The sequence below is a fragment of the Bombyx mori genome, chromosome 9, assembly GCF_030269925.1.
Source record: "Bombyx mori chromosome 9, ASM3026992v2".
In the NCBI taxonomy this organism is placed as follows: domain Eukaryota; kingdom Metazoa; phylum Arthropoda; class Insecta; order Lepidoptera; family Bombycidae; genus Bombyx; species Bombyx mori.
In genome coordinates this window covers 3,579,646-3,601,438 of record NC_085115.1, presented here as the reverse complement: position 1 = coordinate 3,601,438, position 21,793 = coordinate 3,579,646, and the positions used below count along the sequence as shown (strand labels likewise).

The 21,793-nt window shown below is 36.2% G+C and overlaps 2 protein-coding genes and 1 non-coding gene across 3 annotated transcripts in view; 2 read left to right on the top strand and 1 right to left on the bottom strand.

The window, feature by feature from the left end:
* Positions 1–19,208, top strand: part of LOC101746693 (proteoglycan Cow) — a 32,186-nt gene extending 12,978 nt beyond the window's left edge. The window contains exons 2-11 of the mRNA XM_012697295.4: positions 4,352–4,433; positions 6,661–6,763; positions 7,670–7,810; positions 9,860–10,088; positions 10,939–11,017; positions 13,424–13,522; positions 13,611–13,709; positions 14,590–14,742; positions 15,153–15,293; positions 16,406–19,208. Coding sequence (XP_012552749.1) covers positions 4,352–4,433; positions 6,661–6,763; positions 7,670–7,810; positions 9,860–10,088; positions 10,939–11,017; positions 13,424–13,522; positions 13,611–13,709; positions 14,590–14,742; positions 15,153–15,293; positions 16,406–16,515 — 1,236 coding nt within the window. The 3' untranslated portion in view covers positions 16,516–19,208. The remainder of the gene's footprint in view (positions 1–4,351; positions 4,434–6,660; positions 6,764–7,669; positions 7,811–9,859; positions 10,089–10,938; positions 11,018–13,423; positions 13,523–13,610; positions 13,710–14,589; positions 14,743–15,152; positions 15,294–16,405) is intronic.
* Positions 5,726–5,832, top strand: LOC119628977 (U6 spliceosomal RNA). The gene has a single exon (XR_005245070.1). It is a non-coding gene; the product is annotated as a U6 spliceosomal RNA (small nuclear RNA).
* A 1,387-nt stretch (positions 19,209–20,595) lies between the features above and the next one.
* Positions 20,596–21,176, bottom strand: Uqcr11 (ubiquinol-cytochrome c reductase, complex III subunit XI). The gene has a single exon (NM_001190815.2). The coding sequence runs from the start codon at positions 21,115–21,117 to the stop codon at positions 20,944–20,946; it is 174 nt and encodes a 57-aa protein (NP_001177744.1). The 5' UTR covers positions 21,118–21,176; the 3' UTR covers positions 20,596–20,943.
* Between the last annotated feature and the right edge of the window lie 617 nt (positions 21,177–21,793).

Here is a 21,793-nt window from a genome sequence, read left to right as displayed (position 1 = left end):
CATACTCCTAAGTGATAAAGGTTGTTCACCCCTAACATTTTATTTTTATTTTTGTTTGTTTTTTTGTTTGTTTTAATGAGTCATTATGTGGTTGAATGAGGTTTTGTTATTTTTATATTCCCTCATCGTTCACAGCGCTTCATACCTCTTCCACTCATTTACCACATCCTTACAATAACTTAGTTTTTTTTTCTATACTAGAAATTTCCTAGGAATCTTATATATTATTATGGCAAAACAACGTTTGCCGGGTCAGCTAGTATTCTCAGAATAATATACAAGAAGACGCTGCGTTCAACAATAAAAACATCGAGCATTTCGTGTCTTCAACTTTCAACTTTCTAATTCGATATCCAGGTAACATGTTCCGGTATACCAAGAGCCTATATATGTGTTACCTACTAAAGCACACTGCTTATACATACATAATATCTGTAGTGCTAGGTGCCGACGCCGCCAACTGTTAAGTCAGGTCAAGGGCTTTCGTTGGAAACCCCGGCTTTTAGCTTGTATTGAAAACGGCGTCACTTCAAAACATAAAAAAAGTGTATGTTTTATAGAGTCTTGCGTTTTGCGTTGAATGTTTACACTCGTGTACTTTGTGCGAGTTTTTTAACGTTCTCGATAGCGTAAAAGTTAACTCAAATTTGTATGCAGTTGGAACGGTGCCCCTAGCGGCAAACATAAGCAAAGGTTCCTAATCCATACAAATTTGACTTAACTTTTACGCTATCGAAAACGTTAAAAAAGTCGCACTAAGCACATAGTAGATTATGGTTTCAATTTTCGTTTAGATTAAGTTTTTTGTTTGCCTACCTTTTTCAATTAAAATAACCAACATGATGACCGCTTACGATTATCAAAAAATCCATTTTTCGTCGCAAGGGACAATGCGGTTCAAAATCCCTTCGTTTCTGTGTCTGCTAAGGCATGTCTTAACGCGTTGGTCGCGCTGACGATCGCTTAGTTCGTACGGCGCCCACTTATCTAGTACTAGCTTTTGCCCGCGACTTCGTCCGCGTGAATTCACAAATAATGCTTTATTTTAGAACAAATTTGGTTAGCATAAAAACGTTATAATGAGCCAACCTTAATTAACATATAAACATATGCTGTCGCAGACTTTTTTTTAGATCTTTTAAAGGCGAACAATTCTGTCATACATTATTTTAGCGAAACTTTAATCCTTTTTGCAGCGCACGCAGCGGAAGCTCTCAAAAGGGAAAAAAACCCCGATTTTGAAACATTCTTTATTACTGCTCCGCTTGTATTGGTCTCAGCGTGATGTTATATAGCCTATAGCCTTCCTCAATAAATGGGCTATATAACATTGAAAGCATTCTTCAAATTGGACCAGTAGTTCCTGAGATTAGCGCGTTCAAACAAACAAACTCTTCGGCTTTATAATATTAGTATAGATTACCTTGCCAATTTTATGCAAAATTAAATGTAGGTACGTCGAAAGCTGTTGCTAACCAGCGGTAGATTGAGTATGAGTATTCCACTGTTGCATCTAATTCGTCGTTGTTGACTTTAGTTTTCGGCGAGGTTAATTTTGTAGATCAAAAATTCTATGTCGGAAGTATTCAAACTAATAAAAAGTCGTGCGTTCGTTTGCAGTATTCACTCTGTACATGTCAGTAATTAATTTCTCAAGGGACAGTAATTTTGATTGAATTCCAACCGCGGAGCAGAATTATATGTAATTCTTACAGCGATGCCCTGGAATATTGCGTTCAATAAAGTAAACATAAAATTGTAAAATCTATACATATAAATAAAATTGGAGTTTGTAATATTGAAATAACCGCTTTTTACTTTACATGCATATGAATATATATACGATACACATACCAAAATAACATTTTTTACAATTTTTGTCTGTCTGTCTGTTTATTCCGGCTAATCTCCTGAGCGGCTGGAACGATTTAGACGGGACTTTCACTGATAGGTAGCTGATGATATAAAGAATAACTTAGGCTACTTTTTTTAGACTAGCTTCGCCCCGTAGCGTCGGCCGCGGTACGACAATAACCGCGGGACTCAGCTAGTCTCTGGAACGGCTATACCGATTTTGACGAGATTTCCACTAATAGGTAGCTGATTGTATGAGGAGTAACTTAGACTACTTTTTTTTAGGCTAGTTTCACCCCGCGGCGTCACTCGCGCTACGACAATAACCGCGGGTAACATCGCGAGACTCAGCTAATAATAATAAAATTTAATGTTTCCGAAGCGAAGCGAGGACGGGTCGCTATATACAATAAAATATAAAACATACAGAGCTAACATTAGGTACCTCCCTTTACATTAACAATCCAGAAAAGTGTCGTATTTCGACCTAATCTAATTGTATTAAATGAACTCCGGGACTGGTGTTACAGGGTGGGGTGTTTTGGGGTCATACGTTTATAGCTGAGTACGCATAGTTCTTTATTGAAGTGTTTTCGTGAAAATTAGAAGTAAATAAAATGTTTATAGATAATTGAAAGTACATATGTACTAGTAAAGACTGAATTTCGTATGTATGTACCTTTGAAAAATAAATAAAATACAAAAACAGATTAAATTAATAAATATTGATAATGATTTGTACATTACTTATAGTCCTATATATTGAGTACACGTGGTAATTTGAACACTTGTCACATGTTAGTTATAAAAAAAAATGTTTATGTATACTATAAATTGTATGTGTCTAAATCATGAAAAAGTACTATAAATTATGGGATGGCACTATAAATAAACTAAAATCTTCGGGTAATACATACATCTACTTACATACGTACTAGTGGATCCGGCAGACGTTGTCTTGTACAAACGACTTAAAAATAAACCTCAAATAATTTTAAAATATAATAATAAAATAACAAAAAAATATAATAGATAAAAATATAAAAAAAACATTTTTACCAGTGCACTGAATCTAAAATATTCTCGAATTCACTGGAACTCACACATAAAGTCTCATCAGAATCGGTCTAGCCGTTTAGGAAGTATTCACTAACATACACACGCACAGAAGAATTATGTATGTTAAGATTTATCCTGATTGACTGGTTATTCAATGCAGAGCCTAAGCCGCTTGGGTTACTAACTAGAAATGTTGACTGTTGATGCCTTTATTGTTCTATGTATCCAAAATTAAAAATACCTACAAGAAAACAAATCTAACAACCTTCAACAAATTTCACCACTGAGTGAGTGAATAAAATTCACGTTATTTCGGATCCTCCCGATCCACTAACGGTGTTTTTTGGTACCTCAAGCACCGGTCATCGTTCACGATGAACCCGCCGCGCCGCTTGCGACGAAGGGCTCGACGAGTAAATTACACCCACAGACACAGCCTACGGAGTTACTCGCGATATTTCCTCAGTGGGTCGCGTTTCCGATCCGGTGGCAGATTCTGTGTAGCACTGCTCTTGCTCGGGTTAGTGTTAGCAACGTCGTCAGGCTTGAGCCCCGTGAGCTCGCCTACTTGTTAGGTTACGCTGACATAGCTTCTCAAGGCTAGCTTAGATCAGCCTAGATAGGATAAAAAAAACAAAAAAAAGAGTGAAATTAGATATAAATAATTTGCCCGTTATTTTCAAAGAAGCACGAAATTTGTATACGAATAACGGCTTTTTTTTTCAAAATGTCAATATTATATAGAAGAATTAAGGTCTGAAAATTTAGATGGGAGGAATTTCGTCAATTTCTAGGCTTGATATTCTACATTAAAACTAATTACATTAATGATAGGTATTACATATAATTACTTTAATGTACTTTCAGTACAATATCGTGCTTGATCTGTGCAAAGCTGGGACGGGACGCTAGTATAAAATTAAGAGAATGGCATAAAGAAAATTTTCGCATCAAACCGTTGGATTGCGATTAAAATGTAGAATGCGATTTCGTCTGCCCATCAACGGCAATAAAAAGCTATTTTAATTTACTTAGGCAGCTGTTAGGAAGAATTTTATATCCGTAATCGTACGAATCAAGACGGCAAATGGAGGACATAGCGAGCGTATTTTCTGACACTTAAAACTACCCAGTGAGAAAATTATTAATAATTGAATTACAGAATTCAAATACAAACTTGAACAATATTATTGTGTAATTTGTACAAAATATTGGCAGATAATTTACTCTGTTGTTCTTGAGACGTGGCATTATATATTGTTAAGGACAAAAATATTTATAAATTTTATTATTAATTAGTAAAAGTAGATATCCTACTTATTAACCAAATCAAACATGCATTCTCCGATACGCAACTGTCCACTTTCATTTACTTTTTCCTAAGTTATTTAAGTTATTGTCTAAATTAATAACGTGTCAATAATGGTTTTTTTTACAGGATCCTGCTTCTTCTTCTACGAGTCGCGACTCTAATGTCGCTCACTCTCGCAGACCCAGAAGATATATTTACGACCCGCACAGTGAGTTAAGATTATTAAAACAGGACTGATTTCCTTTTATCTATCAATTAATAAACTAGTCGAATATATATTTTTTTGAAAATTTTATTCATATAGACTTATTTAATGCCTTGTTTTAACAGTCGATTGGAAGCTCAGCCCTAAACTGATTTTCAATGATATTGTCGTAAAATGTTATCCATTTTTATTTTTATTTTTTTATTGCTTAGATGGTTGGACGAGCTCACAGCCCACCCGGTGTTAAGTGGTAACTGGAGCCCATATACATATACAACGTAAATGCACCCGCCACCAGCCTTGAGATATAAGTTCTAAGGTCTCATTATAGTTACAACGGCTGCCCTTCAAACCGAAACGCATTACTGCTTCACGCTAAAAATAGGCGGGGCGGTGGTACCTACCCGTGCGGACTCACAAGAGGTCCTACTACCAGTAATAACGCAAATTATTATTTTGCGGGTTTCATTTTTATTACACGATGTTATTCCTTCACCGTGGAAGTCAATCGTGTACATTTGTTGAGTACGTATTTCATTAGAAAAATTGGTACCCGCCTGCGGGATTCGAACACCGGTGCATCGCCACATACGAATGCACCGGACGTCTTATCATTTGGGCCACGACGACTTCGGCGACCAATTAAATCAATAATAAATATTTACTAACAATCACACCACGTTAACTAGTCCCGTGATAAGTTCGTAAAGAACTTGTGTTACAGGTACCAGATAACGGTAAAAAATGTAAGATTTTTATTATACACATACATATATTTAAGATACATCCATAACCCTGGAAAAGACATTTATATTTATCATACAAATACCTTCCCTTGGCGGGATTCGAACCCGCGACCCCCTTGTGTAGTGACCATGTCACTTACCACTACACCAGACGGCCCGTAAGAGTTTCAATATATGTACGCACTTATTAATCTTCAATGCCCGTTTTAGCTATTTGTAATAAGTATGTGGACATCACCGCGATTGTAATAATCATATTGGACATTAATATTGTTATTGAACAAGTAAAAACAAAATAGGATATTTAGATTAAAAGAAATCTCGATTGAAATTCTTCGTTGCAGAAAAACGAAATTATGCTTTTTATATTTGTGTATTTAAGTACAGTATGTATTTAAGTAAGGATGCACGTGTCCAGTTTGTAAAATAATCGTTATTGAGACGAAATTTAGAATTCGAATTCATGTCACTGTGGTGGTAAGGCATCGTGTGAGTCCGCGTGGGTAGGTTATCGAAGCTGCTACTGACGTCAATAGAGACACAATATGAATACTTGCTTCGGCAGTACATATACTAAAATTGGAACGATACAGAGAAGATTAGCATGGCCCCTGCGCAAGGATGGCACGCAAAATCGTGAAGCGTTCCACATTTTTCATGTACTTTTAGTTTAGGAATATTGTGTTCTTTTTTTTATAATAAATAAAATTAAATATGAATACTGACAACTACATTGAGACGCGGAATCAAAGTGTTAGTTTTCTTGGATAGCGGCTGTGCCACTTTTTAAACCGGAACGCTATAGATTCTGCTTCGCGGTACAAAGAGGCTACGAGCTAGTACCTATCCATGCAAACTCATAATTTGTTTGTATAATCAGACAAATGTATAGTTGGTAGGACGTCTTGTGAGTCCGCACGGGTAGGTACCACCGCCCTGCCTATTTCTGCCGTGAAGCAGTAATGCGTTACCGCTTGAAGGGTGAAGCAGCAGTTGTACTATAAAACTAAGACTTAGAGCTTTAATCCAATACAAATTTAGCCGTAAGCTCGTCCACACGTCTGAACAATAAAAACATGTTTTCAGGTAGTCCTCCACGTTTGACTGTAGAAGCAGTCCCGTTAGCATTTTACTGGTGGTAGGACTTCTAGAGTCCGCACGGGTAGGTACCACCGCCCTGCCTATTTCTGCCCTGAAGCAGTAACGCGTTTCGGTTTGAAGGGTGGGGCAGCCGTTGTAACTATACTAAGACCTTTGAACTCATATCTCAAGGTGGGTGGCGCATTTACGTTGTAGATGTCAACGGGCTCCAGTAACCACTTAATACCAGGTGGGCTGTGAGCTCGTCCACCCATGTAACCAATAAAAAAAAAAACATTGGTTCATCTCGCGTTTCTCAACGCCATTACAACAATAATCAAAAACTACATAGCTTTTTCTCAATAATTCCATATAATTAAAAGTATATTATATTTCTTTGCCAGATTCCCTGTGCCATTCGCTGGTGTGTAAGAAGCGTGAGGTGTGTCTTCTCCGTGACGCTTTCACAGCTCTGTGCGCCACGAAGAAGGATATTATACGAAAAGGGTATTTGTAAATTCATCATTTATCACGCGCGTTGATGTACAAAGACCTTTTGCATATGTTTACATAATGACCGCTTGGAAGCGACCTACATTCAGTGTTCCTTTAACCTCTGTCAGATCGGTCTGACTATCGTGCTAGAGCGCTAATACACAGACTTAATTTTAAACTAGATCAGTTTACATATTTCGAGTTACCCTATATTCACGCTTGTGGGTGGATGTGATTTCCACAAGCCCGTATGTGTGACGATCAAATGTTTAAGATTAAAAAAAGGAATTGATATATTCTTAATTTAGAGTTTTTAAGTACGGTAATTTTAGAATAAGTAAGTACTTCACAGGACATATCCCATAATGACTGGCCCGTCAATTGTTTTTCAATAGTGTGTAGCTGTGGGCAACGAAAATAAACTAAAACTAAACTAAAAAACTAAACTAAAAAATACATCGCATTTGTGTTGAACAATATCATCGTTTCAGCATCTCTAAAAGCTGTCTTCCGATCATGCTGATCCACTCTAATCAACACCTTTTGCTTTGCTCTGCCCCTAGCATTGCTGAAGTCCATGGGCGACGGTAACCACTCACCATCAGGTGGGCCGTATGCTCGTCTGCCTACAAAGGCAATAAATAAAAATAATAAAAACCCCCATATTTTTTCAAATCATAGGTTTTATATTATTTTGATCCCACAATGTTACAATGCAATGTCCTAAACACCTACTTAAGTACACTTAAAAGTTCCACATCCAAAGTACCCGAGCATGAATTTTCTCCTGTGTTATGTACACTGGAAACACAAGAACGATTCAGATGTCGAACTCAAAGCACCGCATCAATCTAGGTCACCCCGCTATATTGATGAGTTTCTCACAGTGAACGCCATGTAATGTAAATTTGTTGACAGCGACGTAATAGTAACAGCAACTGCCAATAGCTGGGAAGCGCCGGCTAGAGATCGCGAAGATGACGAGGAAGATGTATTTTACGACAGTGCCGCCAGAGATACTGATGCAGATCTCGACAATGATGAGAATAAACCTGACCGGTTTGTAGTTTAAATCTATCTATCTTCTATCTTCTTCTTCTATATAATATATAAAAATGAATTGCTGTTCTTTAGTCACGCTAAAACTCGAGAACGGCTGGACCGATTTGGCTAATTTTGGTCTTGAATTATTTGTGGAAGTCCAGAGAAGGTTTAAAATATGAAAATGCTCGGAATTAAATAAAAATAACAATTTGTTTTTCCATTTATGTGTCCCCCGTCGGACGGATTCCTTTTTTTTGTTTTAAGTTTATTTTATACAAAAGTTTAGGTCTTTTATTTATCGATTGAGGCACTACGAAGTCTGCCGGGTCAGCTAGTCTTTAATAAATAATTATTTTTCGTAAAAATCGAAGTATATAATATTTAACTAATCATATTATGTAGGTATCTATTATATTAGTGCTTATAAACAATTTGTGTGGGTAATATGTGATTGTATGTACTTAATTGTATATTTTTATTAAGTCTATACAAAGTAATTTTACTATATTTTACATTATTTTCATAATTTACACTTAGGTCACGTTTTTGAAAGGCACCGTTCTCTATAACTAAATAATTTCCTTTTGCACATGATTGCATTGAAGAGATTGCTCTAAGCGATAAGGCCCATTGTTATTATACAAAGTTTATATTGAGAGGTGAAAGGCTATTTTGTTTTAAGCAACATTTCGCTTAATACACGACATTTGTCTTTGTAATTAAAGGTCCGTTTTATTTGGTATTAGTATCAACAATTCGATGTTTTTAGCTATGGCATAGTTTTTATCGCGGGCTTTCAGCGCGGCGACCGAATCAACAAATTCCGTATCGAAAATAAAACCTAACACCTCCTACTCCGCCTACCATATAGCTCGCGTTCAACACATTCACACGTTGCGCTTGTGTACTGTTTGTGAATAAGCGCGTGGCGTGACGTCACACTGCATGCGCATCATGAATAGTCTGCCCATCTCTTTCTCGCGCGGTCTAGTTTATTGTTGTCTAATTATAATTGCATAAGTTCATAAAAAGTGCTATGCAATAGCTTTACCGCGGCAGTCCCCGAATGCCACACGTGTTTTTAATTGAACTTCAAATCTTTCCCCCTTTTAAATAACTGAATAGGTTCTTTTGGTATTATATTTTTTCTAAAATTTAAACTTTAAATGGCTCCTGCTGTAAAGTTGCAAAAATGTCCCTTAAACCAAATATCCTTTCCACCTCTATAATATAGTTTTTAACCTCTACTGCAGCTGCTGTTATTTGTGTTTTTTTTTTAAAAAAAGAGGTGTTCCATTCTGTAATTTCTTAAATACCCATCCCGTCTGAAGTTGGTAAGAACCAGGCAGAATTCAGGATGAAGAGTGAATCATGAATTTTTAAATTTCTACGGACGGATGTACGTACGTTCTCCTAACCGATATGTTTTTAAGCAGTTACTGAAGTGAACTTAATAGAGACACAACATGAATAACGACAACTAGGTACATTGAGACACGGAATCAAAGTCTTAGTTTTATTATATAGCGGCTGTCCCACTTTTCAAACCGGAACGTAGTACAAAAAGGCAATGTGCTACTAACCTATCTATCTGTGCAAACTCAAAATTCGTTTTGCTACGGATGATAAGACAACTTTAACAAAAAAAAATTGCTTAGATGGGTGGACGAGCTCACAGCCCACCTGGTGTTAAGTGGTTACTGGAGCCCATAGACATCTACAACGTAAATGCGCCACCCATCTTGAGATATAAGCTCTAAGGTCTTAGTATAGTTACAACGGCTACCCCACTCTTCAAACCGAAACGCATTACTGCTTCACGGCAGAAATAGGCGAAGTGGTGGTACCTACACGTGCGGTGGTACCTACAAGAGGTCCTACAACCAGTAATTTGATAAATCAACGTAACAGTAATTCGTGTTTATACAAAGCCATTGTTTGAGCACTTTTAGTTAGCCAAGTAAAGACGCATCATTGTAAGAAAGCCTCAGGTAATAAACGTCGTCTCTTAATATGTAGTTCAACCAACACATTTCACAACAACAATAAATTACAATTTTATAGCTGTGTGGGTTGTCCGGTGCGCGGTCGCGGCGAATTCCTCTGCGGTTCGGATAATCGCACGTATTCGTCGTTGTGCCGTCTGGATCTTCACAACTGCGTTCACCGTAACAAGAAACCGGTGACGTTGGCTTGCCGAGGCTTCTGTCCGTGTCCTTCGACGCCGCGCAGAAATCGTCGTCCACACCAACGACAGAGACCTACCAGACGAAACTTCAACGAATACGATGATGTAAGGCTTCTAGTGAATTTCCATCTATTCATATTTTATAGTCAGATTGGCTGTAACCGTCCGCTTCGCTGGCTATTTAAAATTAACATTATTATTTCTCACAAACACAAAGATTCTCACCATTAACGCCCCTGCATCTGGTGTAGGGAGTTCAACACTCATATAAATATTAGCCTATCAATTAAGTACATGTATTTTCTACATGCATACCAAGTTTCAAGTCAATCGGATGCATGGTTCAGTAGTTATAACAGAACATCCGTAAAAACCACTGTAGATTTATATATATGTATTAGTATAGATATTGACTCGTTCTGTTTGTAAAGATAACATTTCGATGATACAATAGTACAATTCGATTTTAAGGATTATATTGTGAATGTATTTTTTAGTGTCCGTACGTACGTAAGCGTAATAATGAAATAGTGAGAATACAAATACTGCTAGAACAAATACATACTAAGTATGGTTCTTAAACCCTTAATCATCACCACCATTCAAATAATCAGGCCACCACTACTACATCATCTCTTTATCATCATCTTAACATCCATCATCATCAAACCACAACATCATCGACTCATCAATTTCATCGCCATCCAGCGGAAACATCGCCTTTGCCTCGTTAGGCAGCGAGTCCAAGCCAGGGCAGAGGGTTTTGCCCCGAGGCCCCATCTGTGCCCCCGTAAGAGGACACGAAAACCCAACGACAAATACATATTTCAATCTTCACAATACACCCTGACTCGGAGTTTCTCGGATATAATTTATGCAAATACAGTAGGTACATATCATTTTTCATGATTATTACATATGTAAAGATTAATTTTCAATCTATTAAATATTTAAGGATTGGCGACGTAGGAAAATGGAATCTTCGCACAACGAAGTCCTTCCCGAGCGAACTTCCCGAAGACGTCAATCACAAGGTCGTAAACTGAATGTTATAGTTATTTTATATTTATTATATATTATAATATATTCAAGGGCGGATGCAGCTTTCGCGCCAGGAGGGGGTCATATAGTCAAATTTAGATGCGTTCGTTCCTTCGATCAACAATAGTAACTAGATAAAGGGATACGTACAAAATTAAAGCAAAAACTGTCCGCGTGAATATATACTTATATAGCTACATTCGTTTACTAACAAACGGAGAAAAAAGTTTTGAAGCACTTTTACGTTCAAACTAATTACAACTATGGCACCTAGTTATAAAGTCACAAATCTCTAAAATATTATCTAATACTTACGATCATTCGTCACATAAAACGAGCAAAGCAATAAATTACTCCTGTCACTTACCAATAAAAAGACATATTTTAAACTACTTCTAATGTTAAATCAATCTTAAAAGGCAACAAATAAAGTAACTTTTCCCTTAATTGCTCTGAGAACTAACATCGTTTTTCTTTATTTATTTTGCTTCTTGAAATGCCGATTTCTATTTACTACAGGAAGTAAGGGAGTCGCGCTGAACACTAAAATAATTTATTAATGAATTAAAGTAAAAGTTTAGTTGTTTACTTTTTATGTTTTGGAAATGTATGTTTGTTAGTATCTATACATTACTTATTATTTTATTAGCGTTACGTTTTTGTGTAATATATATTTTTTAGTTTTCGCGACCAGTGCACATAATAAAACAACGTTTAAACGGTTTCAAGCGCGGTATTTTTATTACAATGTTTCGGCCACGTTTCAGTAGCCTTGAGCACGAAAGGCAAAGATGTCCAGTGTCAATAAGCAGAGATCTTAGCTGGCTTATAAAAGTCATCTCTTGTTTCTCTGGCGACCATCGAGATCCATTCTGCACACGTGATTGCTAGGAAAGCTAAAATAAAAATGGAAAGCTAAGTATCGAATGAGAGTCCAACAAACAGACACAAAAGCCGCATTAAACAATTTTAACCAACTAATTTTGAAGTACTGCTAACAAATTTAAAAAAATTATTACAACACAAATCTACTCCATGCATTTACTGTTCTATTAAGCAAAAGTTTGTGCATGTGTTGGCCGAGCCTTGGCCAACATTTGTAGCGGTGGTTAAAAATCGGTAATTTTGTTCAAAATTTAATATTATTTATAAGTTTAAAGCTTAAAATATAGTTTATACTTCATGTACTTACCGAAAGTAAGATACTCCGGCCGTTAAATTGCTTTTTCGGGCCTAATTTTTGCAACTTTTAAATACACACTGCGGTATTGTGAGACGGGTTGACATTGGCTGTGTATGAAGTGAACTAAACAAAATAAGAGCTCACATTTCAAGTGAGCTGTTATTTGACGAGACGGATTTTATGCACCGACCCGAAATCTAGTTACTATTGTTGATCGAAGGTTCGTTCCCAGACATTTGACATTATACAAAGTTATTATATTATATTAAATTAATTAAATATTGTAGGTATGTAGTTACATAAAATCTGTATGGTGACAAAATATATAAATAAAATCATTATATTCAATTAATGGTCCACCTAAATCCTGGAACCAGCTCAGGGGGTGGTTATGACCCCCATGACCCCCCCCCTGGATCCGCCATTGAATATATTATCTTATATTTCTTACTTGGAGCAAAGTGTACTTACTACCTGAGTAGATCAGCTCCGAAAGACCTTTGTTTTGTATTTGTAGGTTTTGAATTGCCTAATAAAGCTAGGAATTAGTGGGAGGGTCAAATATTCAATGTATACTTAGTGCTACTTCAGTCAAACGTTGTTATAAGTATGTTAGCAGTCTCAGCGGCTAGATTATTAATCAAAATAAAAATTTGGCACAAATGAGAAATTGAGGGGAAGGTAGATCTGAGATTAGTCATCACAGAAGTTTTTAACTGCACATCTTATGAAATTAGGGCAAAGAATTGGAATGACTGTTATCCATCCCGTTAAGTTGAAATTGAAAATTGCATAAAAGCCCAAATAGGCGAGACGATAGTACATATTTCTGCGGTACCTATAAAAGAACCGAAGCATTCCAGTAATTGCCAATATTCCGGTTACAACTGTTGATTACAAACGACGCGAGTGTAAACATAGCTCTAACTATAAAACTTATAAAACAACCAAATGCCTTCTGTGAAAACCTGTACTTAAATCTGAAATGTAAACCAAAATCAATAGTCAGTTATAATTTCTTCAAATAAACGTAGCGTTTCAGTAGTTGTTATTACTTCTACCCGTTAAATGTAGACCTCTTTATTCGTTTCAACAGTATCAAGCTTATTGACGTAAGTCTGCGATCTGTTGAAGTGGTCGTGGCCTTAAGGATAAGCAATAAATAAAAAATAAAAAATACTAATTTCTAGAGAATACTAATTAAGTATTGTTACAGCCACTGAAGGCTGCGCTTTGGATAAAATGGCGAATCGTTTGCTCGACTGGTTCTCCGTTCTGATGGACGAGGCTGCTGAAAAAGCACCATCTGAAGAAGGTCAGTACTTATTTCTTTTACAGTGTCTATTATTTGCAAAAAATAATTCAATTAATGATCCCAACAAAGTGTATGTAAATTTTGATAGGCTTCCCGAATGATTGCAAACCAGAAGTACGCTGGATGTTTGCTCATCTGGATACGGATGGTGATGGAATACTGTCCGCTGACAACCTTTATTCCCTACGTAAGTATAAAAAATTTCACAATACCAGTACGCGTTATAAATAACATTTCGTCTTTTCGCCTTAAAAGTGTACAAATTCCAAAAATATTCGAAATTGAGTAATATGCGGAATTGGTATCACCAGTATTTTTATCATAAAGAGCATAGTTTAGTTTTTTTTGCTTACGTTTTGAGTACTATTAACAAAATTATTACATAATTTTATCTCACTTTAAAAGACAGAGAGTGTAACTGGTAAAAAATAAAAAATAAATGTTGCAAATATGATTGATATTAAAGATATTACATGTTAGACCTTTAAAACGCTCTCCTGTAAAATTAGTAAATTTTGAAATTGTACAGTTTTAATGCGAGAAGACAATTTGATGTCCACGCACCGCGCAAGTGCATGTCGATATTTAATCAAACAACGATGTAAGTTACACCTTACATAAATTAGCGATCTTAAATAAAACATTTTGAAATATTGGGAGTATAATTTGACATATTTCACTTTTGGCGGGCTTTCTGTTTCTACCACAATATATTATGTGTATCTAGTGTGTGTAGTGTAGTCAATTTTGTTAGCGGCTCCAAATAAACATGCAATCCGCCACATTTATATAACTATTTTAAAAAGGAAGATACTTTCGTCGAGGCTACGTTCGTCGAGTGTTGTTTGAAATATGTAGATCATTTTTTTGTATCGACACGCACGCCACCTTTCATGTATTGACGGTAATATAGTAAAACGAAACGATTCAAGCCGTAGAAAACTTAATTCACTTCAACTTCCGATCGCATGTCCTATATTTCTTGCCTCGATTTGTGACCAAGTTTTTTGCTTGGTGTTGAGTAGTTATCAAAACCTAAAGTTATAAGCTTCTGTTTTTGTTATCAGGTCACGACGAACGCGAACGCTGTCTGCGACCGTTCCTATCGTCATGCGGAGGAGCTGGTGGTGACGTCACGCGTGCTGCATGGTGCGCGTGCCTCCGCCGCGCCGCCCGTCCCTGCACCGCGCTAGCACGTGCGCATCCTCAACCTCACGCTGGTATACTTTTATTTTATTTTTTTATTGCTTAGGTGGGTGGACAGCATATCGGACTAACGCATCCTTATTAAGACAGCTCAATATCCAAACCAGGCTCTCTACCATCTGCCTCAAAAGGATATTTGAGTTCTTCGGTCAAAAGGATTTTGAGTTCTTCGACGAAGGGCTCGACGAGCGAATTAACCCACAGACACAGCCCACTAAGTTAGTTCAATCAATTATAGTCGAATTTCGACTACTGCTGGACCACTAGTATTAAGAGAACTACGTTTATTACCTAAGGCTTACTTACAATGATGCGTCTTTACTTGGCTAACTTTGGCTTTGTATAAACACGCATTACTATTACCACTAGTTTCTGTAGATACGTGTATTTTTACACATTCGTTTATGAAACGAATGCTTTGCAGGAGCCTACGTTCCGTCGTGCGACGCGCGCGGCTTCTACAGACCGCGGCAATGTCACGCGGCTCTGGGCGTGTGCTGGTGTGTGGACGCGCATGGCGTCGAGCTGCCGGGCTCGCGGACCAAGGGAGCACCTGCTTGTCCCGGTACCTACATCTTATAAGCCGAATGGAGACATCTTCAACGTAAATGCGCCACCCACCTTGAGATATAAGTTCTACGTTCTCAAGTATAGTTACAATGGCTGCCCCACCCTTCAAACCGAAACGCATTACTGCTTCACGGCAGAAATAAGAGGGGTGGCGGTACCTACCCGCGTTGACTCACAAGTGGTCCTACCACCAGTAATTACGCAAATTATAATTTTGCGGGTTTGATTTTTATTACACGATGTTATTCCTTTACCATGGAAGTCGATCGAGAGCATTTGTTGAGTATTTCATTAGAAAAATTGGTACCCGCCTGGGATTCGAACACCGGTGCATCGCTTCAACACGAATGCACCGGACGTCTTATCCTTTAGGCCACAACGACTTCAGAATAAGATACTGTCGGTACAGTATGGTCCTGTGCTCGAGCTCGCCACAATATTAAGGAACTTTTGTTATACCTTTGAATACGGATATCAGAATGTAATATTTCGAGATTGTCGTGTTGAAATTGCGATCATTTTCTTTTGGATCTTTGATGATGATGATCTATGATCAAATTCATAGATCAAGAGGAAGAGGTAGACCTAAGAAGAAATGGATGGATTGCGTGAAAGACGATATGTGTAAGAAGGGAGTGAGCGAAGAAATGGTATATGATAGAGGAGTATGGAAAGAGAAAACATGTTGCGCCGGCCCCAGGTGACTGGGGTGAAAAATTTAATCCATGATCAAATTATAATATTTAATCTATGAAAGTTTGTGGATTGTGTTAAATTTGTTAAACTAGTTTGAGATTGATATACACAAGCGCCACGGGAGGCCACGATTTGACTAGTTTATATTTATCAATCTTTTTTGCATAATTCGACTTGTTTATGAGTACACAAGTACAATCTGTGGAAGATAAAATAACCAAAAAAAAAATCGTTAGTCAACTCCAGCACCACGTTTTAAGATTTTGATTGATGCTTCCTGTCAACCAAATTTTACTTAATTTGTTCACTAGCTGCCGTAAATTTTTAATGGCAAGCAATAACAATGACTATAATCAGTATAACGTAAAATAATTGTTAATAATAATTGAAGTCAATGTTATTTTGGTTTAGGCGAGAAACCCTCAGAGAACGACAGCAACAATAGTTCTGAAGATGCGGACGGAGCACCGGCTGATGATGAAGACGCCGACGGTAGCGGTGATCAGGAGATGCGCTTCTAAATGTCGTCAAATTAAAGTTCAACTTCGTCCTTTTTACTAGCAATTATACCCATATAAATAATTAAATCCCAAAATAATGAAATATTGTTTCTGAAGTCATCTGTAATATAAGCCTAATAGGAGATAAAAAAAGGAGTTTGATTCCTGTTGGAAATTAAATACCGCCTCAATGTGCTGTTATATTACAACATGGAATGAATAATGTCGAATGAATTACCACACTTACAACTTTACTTATATGTTGACCGATATCATCACTTGAGTCAATCAAATATCTCAGGAATGTTAGGTTCCATAAATAAAGTATGTAGTTAGCTCTACTTAGTGATTAGCATAGATTCTTACTATTGCTGGTTCGCGGAATCCTCAGCTGTAGTATATGATTGTTTAAACTTAGTTACTCTTGACAGTGTCAAGCCTATGATTATTAAAAGCCCCGTTGCCTAAAGAGCAATTGACGTAAAAAAGTTTTTTTTTAACGCGTTCCTTTGGCAATGACTTTAACCGCGTAACTTATGTCATTAATATTTAATCAACGTTGACTTCAAAATCTCGCATGGCCTTATAACCTTTGTAACGAACTTTTTAAATTGCAATAAAAATTAGTTTTAGTTATGTGGGTACTTTCGCATTAGATTGGTTGGTACCTACTGAATAATGTTTGTATAAATCTTTTAGAAAAAATTACGTTTGAGTGCTAGTTTACTATGTATTTAGTAGAAGAATTTAGCGCTACGTTATGTATTCTCAGGCATAAGTACTTACATTAGAATTCTAAAACATGTTTTTGAATTAGAATTATAGTCGCTGAACTTCAAATTCGGGGAGTAAAATCTTATAAATGTTACAAAAATGACTCCTAACCGTTATTCTTTTTTTTATTAAATTGATAATATAGTCGAATAGTGTATGTTTTATGGAGAATGGGTAGGTAGGTAAATCTGATTTCAATTTACTTTAACCTAAATTTTGTTGTTATACCACTTCAGATTTACCTTCCTGGTTTGGTTCCAAATGGTTGAATTTGTGAGTCAATTTCATTTCACTGACCGTCCATTGATTTGAACGTAATTTATAGAATGAACAGTCAACATCAAGAACTGGATGATTTTTAGACAAGTCAGCCAACTGTAAACAACTACTGCTCTACAGTTTTTTTCATTGTTCTCAAGAATATCCATAATTGATGTATAGTCCGATTTTCTAACAGGCTTGTTGTGCATTAAAATATTTCAAACGATTGAGTTACCTCGTTTAAAGTTCAGGGACTGGATAATTTATCAGATAATACCTAAAGAGGTATGTACTTAGTTTAGTATCGTGATCTAACAACATTCGCAGCGGTACCTAAATAAGATAGCAAGATAGATATATGTAACCACGAGCAATATTTATAAACCCCTCGTATTTGATTTATAGTTGTTTGTACCTAGTATCTATATCGCTATATTATCTATTTCTATAAAATATTACGGCGTGGTAGATTTTTATAAGTAGTGAAAAGCTGTTTACGATTTATAAACTTTATATGGACAAATTATTGTTTTGGGAAGGCGAAGGCATACCTACACATAAGGCCTAAAGTCGTTGTAAAATTGAAATTAACCGTCCCATAACAAAAAAAAAAAACAAATAAAATTAAGGTAAATAAACAGTTTTTAAACAATGCAATATATTAGCCGCCCAGTTGCATATTTAGTTTAAGGTCTGTCAAAAGTATATCCCACATTCCACCATATATACTGTCTTATGTTGATGATAATACGTACAAATTATGTAATTTTAAATACCAGTGGAACTCAATCCACAAGCACTATTGAAAGAGATAGAGCTGCCTTTGCACGGTGGAACCCAATCCGGCATCACCCTCTCATACACACGTCACTCTGATCTGACCCTTCGAGCCAATATAGTTCTTATTAATGGAGAAATCCTAGTTTTTTTTTGTCTCATACTATACCCGCAGCAATATGCGATATTAGGCATGTCTCATTGAATCTCAGTTCTGTAATCATCAGAAAGTAGGAAAGGATGATTTTAATATACCTAACCACTACGCTTTAAAAGACTAGAAAGTCCACTTATAAGGACCCAAACGGCCGAAATATTCTACACCTTTCCGATCCAGCTACATTATAGTTAATACTGCCTACTTCACTAGCGTATTTACCAAACGGTGCCGCGGTGTCCCATTTACCCTGGCAGAAGAATCTTAGCTGTTGTAGACCTAGCTTCGCTTGGGTTTTTAGGATTACTCATCACGGTCGAACATCTCTTTATTCATACTTCATATACTAATTACAATGTAATCGTCGATATAGATCTTAAAAAACAAGCTTATGAATGTTTGATATTACTAGTTAATTAGAAAATATAGTGTTGTATTATGGTATAGGAACATTTTTGTCTTAAAGCAGATGATGATTTTCTTGAAATTTTACCAAAAAAATTTTTTTTTTGCTATTATAGTTTTTTTATCATTTACTAAATTTTATAGTTAAATAATTATATTTCTGAATTGGATTGTTCCTTCACCTCGTATTCTTAAAAGTCATTTGTTGAGAAAATTTGTATTAGTGTCTAATACTCGTATTATGTACATGTAGAGAAACCACATAATAGTAAGAGAATTATTTGCACTTTTTTAAATCTCTCACAGTACTCTAAATAAATAAAAGCCTGTATTATTAAAATCTGAGTTTTATTCCAGCATTTAAATGAATCAATGTAACTGAAATTATTCTTTTAATTATAAATTTTAGATAGATAGGCAGGATGCTGATGTGGATTTTTCTGTAGTTATCTTGAGACTTATATCGCCACAGAAACCTAGATGTTGAAAACAACCTGGATCCTTCGCGGAGTAGTCAGCGGCGGCAATGATAAGGCGATTATCATGACGCACAGCCTTATCGAAGTAACGCTCCGACACTGTCTTCATGTGTTTACGGATCGTTAACCTGGATTATGGCATTAACAGCAATAGGCCAAATAATAGGCTAGGTTAGATAAATATTTGAACAAGCATAGGCTGGTGATAGGACCTCTTGTGAATCCGCGCGGGTAGGTACCACCTTACCGCCTTACCTATTTCTACCGTGAAGCAGTAATGCATTTCGGTCTGAAGGGTAGGGCAGCCGTTGTAACTATACTGAGATCTTAGAACTTATATCTCAAGGTAGGTGGCACATTTATGTTGTAGATATCTATGGGCTCCAGTTATCACTTAATACCAGGTGGGCTGTGAGCTCGTTCGCCCAACTAAGCAATAAAAAAATCTCCAGGGTACCCTCATCTAATCCACACTCACAAAGAGAAAGACTCTAATTTTGGCAAGAAAAACAAGAGAGCAAACATCACCAGCCAAGTCTAAGACAGATGACAGCTGAGAGTTTTTTTTATAGAATTGACGATGGGAAGAAAACCAGGGTTTAGAGGGAATGGTCGGTTGTATGTTACCAAAATGCTTACCTCTCTGTACTATTGCTAAATATTGGATCCAGCGGATGATGTAACATTTTTTGACTTTCTAAAAGCTTTAATGATTTTTAAGTTGCAATATAACATTTGTATTTTAATTTGTTTGTAATCTCAGTAGGAAAGTCTCCGTACTCGCCCGGTGACGCTGATATGGTCTCTCAAGACCATCAGATTAGGTAGGAAAAAAAGGCTCTCCACTACCATTTGAAACCACATCCATTTGAATCTAAACAGAAGAGGGCCATGTTAACCATAATTTGATTTTTCTTTCTTTTTTTTTTACGGTTTGTTAAGTCATGAGAATTGTTAGAAATTAATCCACTATCTCCTTTTATTATCTCTTTGCTAGTGGAGTTCTAGAGATTGTCCTTGTCGCAGACTGAAACGAACATTACTATGATTATTTTTATTGCTTAGGTGAGTGGACGAGCTCACGGCCCACATGGTATTAGGTGGTTACCAGAGCCCATAAGCATAATGGTGTTGAAAGAGTCCTTAACAGTGAGCAGTAGCTTTCCTGTGGTCCTGTCATTGCTGATGTTTACGAGTGACACTGACCAAATGTACATGGGCCTTCAAAGGCAATAAAAAACAATACTTCTTGAATTTCAAGTTTTATTTAAAATCTAAACAGGATAACTCGTATATGGTACATCTAAGTTTATGATACTGGTGCTTAAATTTTTCTTGCAATTGATTCTTACTGATACTCATTAAATGAACAGCTTAGAATAGTAATTACAAATAGCAGTAGGGGTCTCCATAAATTATAAGTTTTGGAAGTACACATACTAAGAGAGAATCTAAGATTTTACAATTGGTTTGTCAGGGTACAGATAAAATAATACTCATAAATTTGAAACTTTTAAGATATAATTACATAGTCACCAATTCACAGTTTACACAAATAAATTAACTATACAGTTTTAGGAACAACCTTCTTAATATTCACTCCTCCTCTTTGAGTCCCTTAAACTTTCCGTTGTAATAGGGTATATTTGCGACGAATACTTTCCAGTCCGTGAAATATAGGAGCGTTACAAAAGCAGCACCGCCGAACCCTCCGGCTGAAGACAGGAATGCGGTGGCGATTTCCAAATGTTTCTTGCCCACACGAACCATTTTTAATAGCTCTTGGTACTTTTTTAGTTGGTAACCGTATGAAATAAATTGTCTAACTTGTTACGTAAATTTTTACAGATGACAATTATTGTCAAGAGACTTTTTTAAAGTCAACTGTAATTGACAAAGGAGAAATAGCATAATACGTACTGTTACTGCCAATTCTTTTTTAAGATTTTTATAATAAAAATGTTAAGAAATAATATTATGTTCCCTTTAGATATTTTTTTAAGATGTACTGTAATGAACCTTGATGAATAGAATCCAGTCTATGCTATATTATCATTTAATATGCTGGTGCACAGTTTAAATCTACATCGTTCTTAAATAAAAGTATAAAAATTAAGTTACATATACAATATGCTTATAAAGTAAGAAGATCTTGTAAGCTTGTTCTAGATGCCCTTAAGCACGCAATAAAATCTAAAGAACCCATTTGTAGACATGAGGTCTGAGTTTCGATTGTATGACTACTTCGCAGTAGAAATAGGTAGGTAGCTGTGTGCATCTAATATCGTACATATATAAAGTATAATATACATACATTTAATAAACACCTAGTATCACGGGTAATAGTTTAACAAATTTAAAATTTTGGTGGATGAGGATGACATAGTTTATACAGTAACTTCTTTATGCACCGAATACCGAATATATTTTCCTAAAAAGTCATTTT

Excerpts from the sequence above, each read along its gene's own strand:
- Uqcr11 (NM_001190815.2), bottom strand. The coding sequence starts at position 21,117 with ATGGTTCGTGTGGGCAAGAAACATTTGGAAATCGCCACCGCATTCCTG.